The 12,454-nt window shown below is 47.8% G+C and overlaps 1 protein-coding gene across 4 annotated transcripts in view; it reads right to left on the bottom strand.

Moving 5' to 3' along the window:
• LOC149322247 (casein kinase I-like) overlaps positions 1 to 2,981 on the bottom strand; it is a 52,509-nt gene extending 49,528 nt beyond the window's left edge. For 3 of the 4 annotated variants that reach the window (XM_089537752.1, XM_089537744.1, XM_089537761.1), the window contains exon 1: positions 2,654 to 2,784. In XM_089537752.1, coding sequence (XP_089393878.1) covers positions 2,654 to 2,729 — 76 coding nt within the window. In that variant the 5' untranslated portion in view covers positions 2,730 to 2,784. Of the gene's footprint in view, positions 1 to 2,653 lie in introns of all 4 variants that reach the window. The other variant, XM_089537769.1, reaches the window with a different exon arrangement.
• Positions 2,982 to 12,454: the final 9,473 nt, after the last annotated feature.

Below are 12,454 nucleotides of genomic sequence, written 5' to 3'. Positions count from 1 at the left end.
CATCTTTAATTATAGGAGAATGACAGTCCTTCATTCTGACGGGTGCATACCCTTAAATATAGTTATAGAAGCACTACGTCACTAACACTTAATTGATAATAATTCTGTGTAGCGTGCAGCAAGTGGAAATCCTTTAACGCAGTCTAAATAGTTTATGATTTACGGGGGAAGAACCAAACACATCACCCAGTAAGGATTCCAGAACACTGAATTTCCCCCACAGTCTCCTGAATGAGCATCTGATCAGAAACAAGGTACAGCTACTTTCACTGAAAAGTTGATTTTTCATACCCTTACTGAAAGACAGCTAAGGTCAAAAAGACCACAAGTTATTTAATGTCATTACACATCCACATTCTATTGTTTTGTCTACAGAGATAGCAACCTTTTGCTATGGACTCACTTCTCCTGATATGAATATACAGTCGGCCCTTTTTATACACGGATTCAAGCATACACGGTTTGAAAATGTTCAAAAAAAGTATAAATTTCAAATACCAAACCTTGATTTTTCATTTTTTTATTAGGGACACCATTTTGCTATGTCATTATATTTAATGGGACTTGAGCATACACGGATTTTGTTATACACGGGGGATGTTGGAACCAAACCCCAGCATATAACAAGGGTCCACTGTATTGGTATATTTTAAAACATAGGTGCATAGACTTGGATTGGCTGTCTCCCTTGTAGGATACTATGCAGAGTCAGCAATCCTATTACAGTCACTCAAGTATACACTGTACTGCAATGCATAGGCATAAAAGCCTTTGTGGGACTGAACCTAGAATTATTTGCCAGCACTGATTTAAACATCAAGATATTTCTCTGGCTTACCTTTGCATAAAGCCTATTACTTTGAAAGGAGACACCATGACTAGTTTTCCACATACAGGGCACAAGAGAAAATCCACATCCCTAGGGGTTTATTAAAGATTCATCACCTAAGATGTAAGTTAGCAGGCCGCTGGCTCAGATTCACAATTACACTGTCATCAAAACTGGGGGACTGGGTTGAAAATAATCATATTTTTCTCCTAGGAATGAACAAAATAGCGTACCATCCCTTTAACTTAAAAGGTTTTTTTAAGAAGCAGAAGGCACAACAAGCCATAAATGGGGTGATTTTGCAAGAACAAGACAGAGAATTGGGCAATTCTCTCTGTAAAACTGAGCTACTTCCTGGAGGCCTTGAAGCCAACACAGGCCCACTTTGAATGTTTATTTCTCCTCCGTGAAAACCCAGTACATATACTGCCCAGACCCAGACTCTAAAGAAGCCAGAACTCATTTCGGTTGGGTTTTGAAGCCAGAACTGCTCTGCTCCCAAATGCCTTTATAACAATAACAACAACAACAACAACTTTTATTTATGCCACCCTTTCCACCAGAAAGGGAGGAACATCAGACATAATCAAGAACACACCAGTAAATTTAGACACAAATTCATGACTAGATATGTAAGATATGGGATGGAGACATGCATCCCACTGAAATCACTAAAAGTGCTGCCTGGATTCCCTTTGGATGGCCAACCAGGTGCACCTTCGGCATACGCCTGTGGCAGCCAATTCAGCCAAATGATACGCGGCGGGCATAACTTGAGTGCTGTACCCAAAGTTTTTGAGCAGATTGGGTTTTAGATGTGTTTTGGAAAAGCTGAAAACACCTTCAATGAATCATTACGTTTAATAGTTTGACTTCTCTTAAGTTCTTTTTTTTTAAAGAGGGGCTTATTTACACCAACAACGTTGATGCCAGTAATACTGCCGTAGTAGTCCTGGTCATCAAAAGGAATGTCTCTATATCTATCTCCATTTCCCAGTCCCAGGCCTGGCTGCTTGGCTGCTTGGGGAAGGTCATGAAGGAAGATACCAGCCAGGCTCCCTCATTCTTATATCTGCTTTCATGAGGAAGGGATTGGGCCCTAATTCGGAGTAACTCCTGAGGAAACCAACGGCAGCTGTGTCCATAATAATGACAATATTTATGTATTCCCTGCCTCTCTGTGTAGCCCAACCAGGGAGGCTTACAGGTTAAGACAGACAACCCCTGACCCCACTAACCCCCCAAAATACAACTGAACAGTTCATACTTTATCAGCATCCTTTCAAAGGACAACAAGAAGGCAGTAGCTGTGGCAAAAGCCACAGACACAGAGTGGCCCAACTTTCTGGCTAACTCTTCAGGAAAGGAAAGGCCTGCCGGAAGAGATCCGGGCTGAGCCTGCTTTAACTGTCACTGCTCCATGCCTTGGAGCTCTGGGGAATCATACTTTGTTGTGGCCCCAGGGCTCTCTCTGACAGAGAAGGCTGTAAATAGCTCACCAAGCTACAATTCCCAGGATTCCATAGCACTGAGCCATGGCAGTTAAAGCGCTGTCAAATTGGATTGTTTCTGCAGTGTGAGGCTGCGTCCACACTGGAGAGATAACCCAGTTTGGCACCGCTTTAACTTGTCGTCTGGCTCTTAGCTATGGAATCCTGGGAGTCGGAGTTTGTTGTGGGGCCCAGAGCGGAGCTCTAAAGCGGGGCCAAACCGGGTTATTCTTCCCGTGTGGACGCAGCTGGGTCTCACTTCCGAGGACAGAAGGCGAAGGGCCCTCGGCCTCCCTCCCTGCTTGGCCTCCCTTCGGGCGCGGCGCTTCCTCACCGAGGTAAATATCCCCGAAAGAGCCGCTCCCGATCTTCCGGCCAAGCCGGTACCGGTTCCCGACCCTCAGCTCCATCGAGGCGGCGGAGGCGGCGGCGGAGGCGGCGGGGGGCTCGCTCGGAGGACCCAACCCAGCTGCGTCTCGGACCGTGGACTCAGCGCCGTGGAAAGACAGCCACCATGGCGGCCCTGGGCTCGGTCTCTGGGCGCCGGAGCGGTTCCGGGGCGAGGGCGAGGCCCCGCCGGGGAGGATGGACGCCGATTCCCCGAGACACCCGGATCCCCCTCCCCTCAGCGCAGCTAGGGCCCAGCCGCCGCCATATTGTGTGACATCACTTCCTTGGCAACGAGGGGCGGGGCCTCTGATCAAGCGGCAGAAGGAAGCGGGGAGGGGGCTCAAGATTGTGAGGCCGGGTCTAGGCGGCCTGTCGCCATGGCAACCGTCCCGCTGCCCGGAGTTGGGGCCTAGCAGGCCCTCCGAGGCTGCATCTGCCCCAGCCAGGAAGCCCCGCGGCCAGGAGCCAGCCGCCTCAGCCAGCCCTTCCCCATTTATTTGCTGAGTGCCATCCTCAGGACGAGAGGGCCGACATTTTGCTGCTTGAGGCCACAAATGGCTCAGACGCCAATCCAAGCGGAAGTTAAAATGGCCTCAAATGTGGCCCAGTTGTGTGGAAGCACCCCCCAGCCCCCCCCCCCAGCACGAAGCCTTTCCCCAACGCAACACTGTGATGATGGGGCAACCCAAAGGCCAAGGCAATTGGGGCTGGTTGAGGGATAGTATGCCAGCCTGGTGCAATGATTTGAGAGCCGGACTATGGTCCAAAACACAAAAAGTACAGTTCCCAGAATTCCCTAGCACTGACCCAGGGCAGTTAAGGTGATCTCAGATGGATTATTTCTGCCGTGTGTTTTGGACCTATGACTCTGCAAACCAGGGTTCGAACCCCAGTCCAGCCATGACACCTTGGGCAAGTCACAGTCAGCCTCAGAGGAAGGCAACTGCAAACTCCCCAGAAGACCCTGGCCAAGAAAATGCTGTGATAGGTTCTACTTCGGGCTGTGGCAAATCGGAAGTGACTTGAAGGCACATAACAATGTACACCATACTGGCTCTCAACCTAGAATTGCATTTGCATTTTTCAGTCTTGAGCGTTGGACTATGGCTTTGGAGACCAAAGTTTGAATCCACACTTGGCTGTGGAAACCCACTGTGTGACTTTGGGCAAGTCACCCCCTCCACCCCAGAGGAAGGCAAAGGCAAATCCCCTCTGAAGAAATCTTGCCAAGGAAACCCTGTGAGAGGGTCACCTTCGGGTGCCATAAGTCAGAAATGACTTGAAGGCACACAACAAAATTCTTGATTGCACTGACGATTGTGTCCAATTTGTTCTGCTTTCAGAACTGGAATGGTGCAATGCTAGATTAGGACTCTAGGAGGTCAGGGTTAAAGTCCATGCTGAGCCACAGAAACCTACTGGGTAACATTGGACAAATCATACTGTCTCACCCTCAGAGAAAGGCAATGGCAAACCTCTTCTGAACACATTTTGCCAAGAAAATTCTGTGATACGATTTGCCATCAGATCACCTTAAGTCAGAATTGAAAACAAAATCTAATTTGGTCATGCTTCACCTGGAATACTGTGTCTCAAATGCCTCAATCGGCAAACATTACTGTACCCACACATAAAGTGATCAAAATATCTCCAGGGTATTCAGTGGATTTGTCAATGCTATAAACTGAAAACAGTTTCAAACTGATGTATCTATTCACTGTGCCAAAGCCAGCCTGGGCAATACGGTCCATTGGAGGGATAAAAGTGTACTCTTTTAAAATTGCCAGCATCTTAATGAAGCAATATCCACAGTCCAGTGAGAAATCTCTTTATGTGTGACACCGTTCTAGTCTTTTTCCAGTTTCCAATCACTTTCCAGATCTCATGCTGCTATATCATGTGATTGTAATTTGTTATTATATTTATCAAGATTTATGCCCACCTCTAAGGGGAACTTTTGCAGTAAATTCCCAAATTGAGAAGGGTTTGGACTGGGTGGCCATTGCAGTTCCTTCAGTCTTTTAAGATTTTGTCATTCATAGCCTGAATGCAAGAAAGATAGGCCTCACCAGTATTTTCACCCACATTTCTTTAGAAGAGGCCATTTAATTGGAGACACTCAAAATAAATTAATCCATATACAGAGTAGAGGGCATTTTCGTTCTGCTTAGCAAGGGCTGACAACCCTTTAAAAAAAAAAAAGAAACATAATTTAACAAAAACTCAGCAGAGCAAAATAAAATTTACAGACCCAGCACTCCTTAAAACACATAATAAATGCATTTATTTTTCTTTTTGTAATCTTCAAATTAAGGTATCATTCCAAAGGCCAACAAAATAACCAGATGGATCTACATTACCTCTGTTTCTATTAATGAAAGAGAGAAACTGGTATGTTCTTCTGTCTCTTGAACATCAAATTCTAACATCATTCAGAGAAACTGGGGACCAGAGGGAACTTCTACATTACGGCCAAGGTGGCAGCCTACAAGCAGCAAATACCTTCTAATCTGGCCTACAGGTTGTTCTTTCCCACCTTGACTGCAACAGTTCTAGTCTAGAATGTAATAGCCTCAGCTTCATTTCCCTCCTAGTCCCCTCCACATTTAGAGGGCAGGCAGTATTGTGTTAGATATATTTATTTGGAATAATTTTCAAGAGAGAGAGTCTGGTCCAGTGAGAGGACTGTTTTCTATAACTGTACAATAAAATGGTTGGATTTTATTTTGTGTTATCCTGTTTATGAAGCCAACAACTTGCTGTTAGGACCTACTTTCATGGCAGCTGTGTTGCTACAAAATCTCTCTACAATCCAATATTCATGAAATTGTATAGACAGATCAAGTACATTTCTGGAAAGTGCACTGAAGAACATTAATGTACAAAATGTTTAACAAATATTTAACAAAATTATTAACAAAATGATTTAAGATGTTGCATCACCAGAAGATGCTTTCAAAGATTTCCATCATAAATCAACTGAGTCCAAATTCCAGACAGTTAAAATCTTAATCATATTTTATAGCAAATATAAAGAGACCAAATACATACGGAGATTAAGTCACATCATCTGGTTTGAATGAAATCATTTATCGGCTTGCACTTTAATGGACCACATAATCATGCGACATATGGATAATAGTTCAAATAAGGTTTGATGTTCTTACGCATATATTTCTGTAAATTTTCATTTTATTAATCTCAATGACTGCTGTTCCATCTTAAAAAGACTGTACATTTAGACATGTCCCAATTAAAACGTGCCAGTAATGTCAAGGTGTGAGAAGATAATTCATCAGTGTTTCCTGATTTAATTATTACACCTCAATAAACTATGCAAGTAGATACTGAATTAGATTGATTGCCTTGAAAGCAAAAACAAGTTCTTATGATGTTGAATTTGTGGAGACAAATATTGGCAAGAAATACACAATGATGACTAGCGTCAATCAATTTGTTACCACCATTTGTAGTTTAAATGATCAACTATTGATGCAGAAAATTATAAAAAAAAATCATTTTCATTTAGTGACTAGCTAAATCAACTTGTTAGTAACCAATTAAAGCATATCCACTGAATAAGGCCTAAATACCTTACATTCACCAGATCCTGTCTCATCTTGGAGGCTAAACAAGTTAATCTCTGGTTAGTACTTGGATGGGTGACCGCCAATGAATATCAGGGCTAGCCTGAAGAAAGAGGCTCCTGCCTCCATAACTGACTTCTTCTGGCCTATGAGGGAGTGAATAGGCTGGCCCAGCTCCATCAGGGCTAGCCTGAAGAAGAAGAGCCCTCCCTCCGGTCCATCTGCCTTGGTCCAGGCCTCAGAGGGAGAGAAGAATTGCTGGACCTGATCCCCTCCCCCCTCACCATTCCCTTCTCCTTTTGTGTCGTGTTTTTAGATTGTAAGCCTGAGGGCAGGAAACCATCTATTATCCCCTCTGTTGTAAGCTGTCTGGATTCCCAGTGATTGGGCAGCATATAAATAAATCCTATTATTATTATTATTATTATTATTATTAGGTGCTGTAGGCTATACTTCAAAGGACAGAACTTGCTATGAACATCCTATGAAATGAATGGGCTCATAAGTTGACAGGTGACTTGAAAGTGGGCGCATGCCCACGCACGCACACACATACTGAATAAATGAGAACACTGCAACCCAATACCTATGTAAGTTTCACTAATTAAAAGGATCTATTTTTAAAATTGGATTTGGCCAACATGAACATCTTTTACAAAGCCATACTTTCATTCACTGAATATATTGTTTACTGACAATCATGGGCTTATATCCTATTCAATGTGTTACTTATATAGACTTTTCTTGCTCAAAGACAATTCACACTATAATGTGTGAATGTTCTGTACCAGATAAGGATCAAACTACCTTAATTAAAGCATTGGGTGTAACATTTTGGAATGAAGTTTTACTTTAACCTTTGATTTAAACATAATATTATGCTTGTGGACATGCCCTAGTGTGATTGGATGTTCTTCCTTTTCAAGACCTCTGTGCCATCGGAAAACTTGCTCTGAAACAGGTTTCAAAATCCAGTTGGAGAGTGAAAATCATTCCCATTCCTGGTTCCACTGACAGAAGCAGTTTCATCAGTGGAGCAATAGTGTTGGAGACTACACATTGCATGTCCCAATTTAAATCAGCTCTGTATAAAGTTATAAGCATATGGAAAGTTCACACACAGCATAATTACAATTTAAGATGAAATTATGACGTATCCAGTTCTCTTATGTTCTAGGGATTTCAGCACCCATACTCAGGAAATGTCTAATCTCAGTCATACTAAACATCATGTGAACCTAGACACTGAGATATGTTTGAGCTTATTTGGCATTTTTAAAAAAAATGCAATCACTTATTTTTTTACCCAGATTTTTTTTTTAGTTTTTCAGTACTTAGTGACAAAAGGGCAAAAAATGTTACATTTTATGTACAGTCAGCCCTAGAATTCACAGATTCTACATCCACAGATTCAACCATCCGTGTTCTGAAAATCTTTTTTTAAAAATCGAAAGAGCAAACTTTTCATGTAATGGGCACCATTTTACCGTGCCATTGTGTATAATGGAACTTGAGCATCAACAGATCTTGGTATCTGGGTGGGAGGAGGAGTCCTGGAATCAAACCCCAGCAGATACCAAGGACCCACAGTATGACATCAGAAAAGCAGTAGCCACAGGTCTAAATCAAACTGCTAGTCTCTAACAGAGTAGAACCAACGAACTTATTAGTTTTTTGTGGGTTTTTCAGGCTATTGTTATTCAATGGTTAGTTAACACATTTATAAACTCTAATTTTCTTCTTCGTGGTCTCTGCGAATCATACAAATGGGTTTTACTGCGCCTGCGCAGTGCTGTTCGGAAACCTCTAGAATCACTGGGCAAAGTACACTTTGCAACATATTAGAAACTTTTTGGCGGTAACCCCGCCCCCCTCCTATAAAGCCCCGGTTCCCGCTCTTTTCCCCAGTTCCATTTTTTCCGCCGCGTTTGGCTGCTGTTTGGAACTTCGCTCTTGTTGGCTCGTTTTGGAATCACTGGTTTTGACTCGGACTGTTTTTCGGATTTTGGCGTTTCTTCCTTCCCCGTGTACTAGATCTTTGGACTGTTGACTTTGGCTTTGGATTTCGTTTTGGACTTGTCGACCTCGTTAGCAATGTCTCCTCCGTTTAAGAAATGTGACATTTGCGGGGGAAAGGTGCCGGTGCAGGACCCCCACACCTCCTGCCTTTTTTGCCTGGGTAAGGACCATGATGTTAAGTCCTGCTCCCTCTGCAAATCGATGTCTTCTCAGGCCAGGAAGAATCGGGAGTCGCGGCTCACTTCTGCTATAGCCCAGGGTAAGATCCGGGAAGGGGATCCTCGTCCGTCTTCGGCCCCTGTAGCCCCTGTCTCCGCGGCTCTCTCCGTCAGAGATGGCTCGTCAAGTGCTCCACCGTCGACATCCGACCGTTCCGGGGGTCCCAACCCTGAGGCAAATGTGGCCCGTGGATCTGACAAGCCCAGTGCCACCACCAAACCCACCAAGCACCCGCATAAATCTGGGTCTGTGGGTACCGCCGCCGCTTCCACCTCATCTCGGAGTCGGGAGGCCCCCGCTAAGACCTCGCGGCCGGCATCGGAGCATACCTCCCGTAAGGAAGCTCCATCGGACCCGAAAGACGGATCGGGTACCGGTAAGGACTCCTCCTCCAGGGCGAAGACGGCCCCCCGTAGGGAGGACACACCCAGACCGGGTGGAAGGCTCACGGAGTCCCCTATTCCTTTCTTCCCTCTGGATGTTCCGCGGGGCTCCGCTTCATCCAAGAAGAGGAAGTCTTCGGCTTCGGCTCCAGAGGCTACGGCTTCCAAGAAGTCCAAGCACTCTAAGGACCGTCCCCGTAAGGAGTCTAGAGTGTCTAAGGAACCAGAGCCCTCGACTCGTCCTCGCATCCGGGTGGAGTCTCCGAGGCAGGACACTCTGTCGGTCGGGTCCGAGAGACCTCCACCAAGGGAGGCCCGTCAAGAGGTGGCCACTCCGGGACCTTCGGCAGCGGCGACCGTGCCTTTTCTTCTCTCCAATGAGGAAGACTTCCAAGACAGGCTTTCGAGGTCTCCTTCTCGGGAATTGCCCCCGCGATCTCCATCCCCAGCCCGGAGGGATCGGGACCCGAGGTCGCCATCGCCAGCTCCCCTGTCTCCCTTGCCGGTGCCAGAGGATGACGACGTGTTCTACGACTCTGAAGCAGACCAGTTCTACCTGAAGGTTTCTAGGAGAGTTGCAATGTCCAAGATGCCTTCTCGTGACCGCCCCCGTGACCGTTCCCGAGATGATGCACAGTTAAGCAAACGCCAGATGGACTCCGTCCCAGCTTCCAGAGCAGCTTTGCTTCAACCGACACCGCGACCAGCTGATAGAGGCGATGTCGTTGTTCAGGTGGAGTCCTCCGATTCTGAGGCGGATGCTTCGATCGCGACGGAAGACCCTTCCGAGGTGGAAGACCCCCCGCGCCAGTCTCCGCAGGATCTCCACTATCCAGAAGCGGCCTCGCCTTCGGATGATGTTCGGTCATTCGCGGAACACATCATTAAGATGTCCAGGGCCCTGGACATCGACCTTGTTTATCCAGAGGCGGATGCAGAAGACCCAGTCGAGCGCCGGGTCCATGGTCGGGTCCCGACACCCCCGTGTGTCCCATTTTTGCCATCCTTGCAAACGATTCTTAAACGTTCCTGGGACTCTCCTTCGTCTCTCCTCGGGCCCCCAAGGAAGATTGAGTCACTGTACAGAGTCGCGGCTCCAAATGCTCCGTGGCTCATGTCACATCCTCGACAGAATTCTGCCATTGTGGAGGGTGCTCAGCAGACCTCCACCCAGCGCCAGACCACCTCACCAGTTGATAGAGAGGCCAGGAAGATAGACGCTCTGGCCAAGAAGGCTTATGCTGCAGCTGCTCTGGCAGCAAAGGCCTCTAGTTACACGGCATGCATGGGAGCTTATGTCCAGACATTGATGGAGGGCATCTCCCCAATTGTACCTGACGTTCCCGATGAGGCCCAGAGGACTCTGACCCAGATCAGGGATGAAACCCACTCGATCGGTAGCTGGCTCATCACCGCGGCTAGAAACGTCACGGAATGTGTTGGAAGGGCGATGTCGGCTTCCATTGCGTTGAGAAGGCACGCTTGGCTCCGAGGCTCTGATCTCAATCAGAGCGTGAGATCCACCATCGAAGACATGCCCATTGACGGTTCGGGATTGTTCCACGCCGATACCGACGAGCGGCTTAACAAGAAGTTCCGCATGAAGGCGGCCGCTCGCAAGCATGGCATGTCCACACCAGGCCCGTCCTCCTTCCGTAAGCGTCTCCGGCCCTGGCAGCACCACCAAGGTCAGTTCCAAAGGTTCCCTTATCAGGAACGCCAGTTCCATCAACAAGGGTCGCAACGGCAGGGCTATCCCTCTCAGCAATCATCTTCCTCGGGCCGTCGCAACCAGTCTCGGTACCGAAAGAACCGCCGACAGGAGCCCGACCAGGGGAAGAAAAGGGCATGAAGATCCCTAGCGCACTTCGCCCCCTCTAATTTGTTTTTCCTTGACATTTTGAGGCCCTTTGCCACCACATGGGCCTCCATCTCCTCCGACTCCTGGGTCTTAAACATCGTCCGAAGGGGCTATACCCTGGAGTTCGAAGAGCTCCCGCCCACCGGAGCTTTCATTTCTACTGCCCCCTCGGGCACCCTTCTCGACGAAGTGCGCTTTCTCCTTCATAAAGGAGCCATCTCTCCATTGCCTCAGGATTTATGGCCCAAAGCATTTTTCTCCAGATACTTCACGGTTCCAAAGCCAGATGGAGGAATCAGACCCATCCTGGACCTAAGGGAACTGAACTCCTTCCTAAGATATAGACGTTTTCGCATGGTGACGTTGGCTTCCATTTTGCCTCTCCTCCAGCAGGACCTCTGGTTCGCGACGGTAGACCTGAAGGATGCTTACTTTCACGTCGGGATAAGGGAATCCCACCGCAGATTCCTCGCCTTCGCCATCGGCTCCGACGCCTACCACTACAACGTCCTTCCATTCGGCTTGGCCACAGCGCCTCGGGTCTTCACGAAGTGCATGGCCCCAGTGGTAGCCTATCTCCATCAGAAGGGATTCAGTGTTTTTCCGTACCTCGACGACTGGCTGCTGACAGCTCCATCGAGACTAGGGCTCCAGGATGCAATACACTTCACTCTAAATCTCTTGTCGGACTTGGGACTGGTAGTCAACCTGGAAAAGTCCCACTTGACTCCATCCAAGCAGGTCCGTTTCATCGGCTCCGTGCTCGACTCCGAAGAATCGATGGCCTACCTTCCTCAGGATCGCTTCCAGGCCCTGTCAGCCGCAGTGCTCACTGTGCACTCGTCCAGAAGGCTCAGGGCCAGGGACATCCAGGTCGCGTTGGGACACATGGCCTCCACCACGTTCGTTACCCCTTGGGCGCGACTGCGACTCAGACCGCTCCAGTCGTGGTTTCTCTCCGTATTCAACCCGCTGACAGACTCGCCAAACAAATGGCTCACCGTTCCAAGGGCCGTGACTTCCTCCCTCCTCTGGTGGCTAGACTCCCAAAACGTGTGCGTAGGTATGCCCTTCGTCCAGCCTCAACCACAAATGACCTTGACGACAGATGCGTCCATGGATGGCTGGGGCGCTCACCTTCGGGACCTGTGTGTGAGGGAAAAGTGGTCCCTGCAGGAGCGTTTGCTGCACATAAACGCGCTCGAGATGTTGGCTGTAGAGAAGGCACTCAAGGCTTTCGAGTCCACTGTTACAGGCAAAGTGATTCTTCTCAGAACCGACAACACAACAGTGATGTTCTATGTCAACAAACAGGGAGGCACCAAATCCAGGACCCTCTTGGACATCACGTTGAGGATTTGGGACTGGTGCATCCACAGACGCATACTTCTCCAGGCGATTCACTTACCGGGAGAAGAAAACTTCCTAGCAGATCAACTCAGCAGAACATCAACCTGCCACGAGTGGCGTCTTCACCCAGAGACAGTCACCGACCTGTTTCGCAGGTGGGGGGCCCCCCAGGTCGACCTGTTTGCGACAGCCTCCAACACCCACTGTCCCCAGTTCTGTTCTCGAATGCGACACGAGAGTCCTCTCGGAGATGCGTTCACTTTCGACTGGTCACGAGTAACGGTGTATGCCTTTCCCCCGTTCCCGCTATTGACCAGGGTGGTGTC

This window comes from Sceloporus occidentalis, unplaced genomic scaffold (assembly GCF_023333645.1).
Source record: "Sceloporus occidentalis isolate IW3139 unplaced genomic scaffold, rSceOcc1.0.p SCAF_1, whole genome shotgun sequence".
NCBI classification, from domain to species: Eukaryota; Metazoa; Chordata; class Lepidosauria; order Squamata; family Phrynosomatidae; genus Sceloporus; species Sceloporus occidentalis.
The sequence above is the reverse complement of the archived record's forward strand: the minus strand, read 5'-3'. Positions and strand labels throughout refer to the sequence as shown.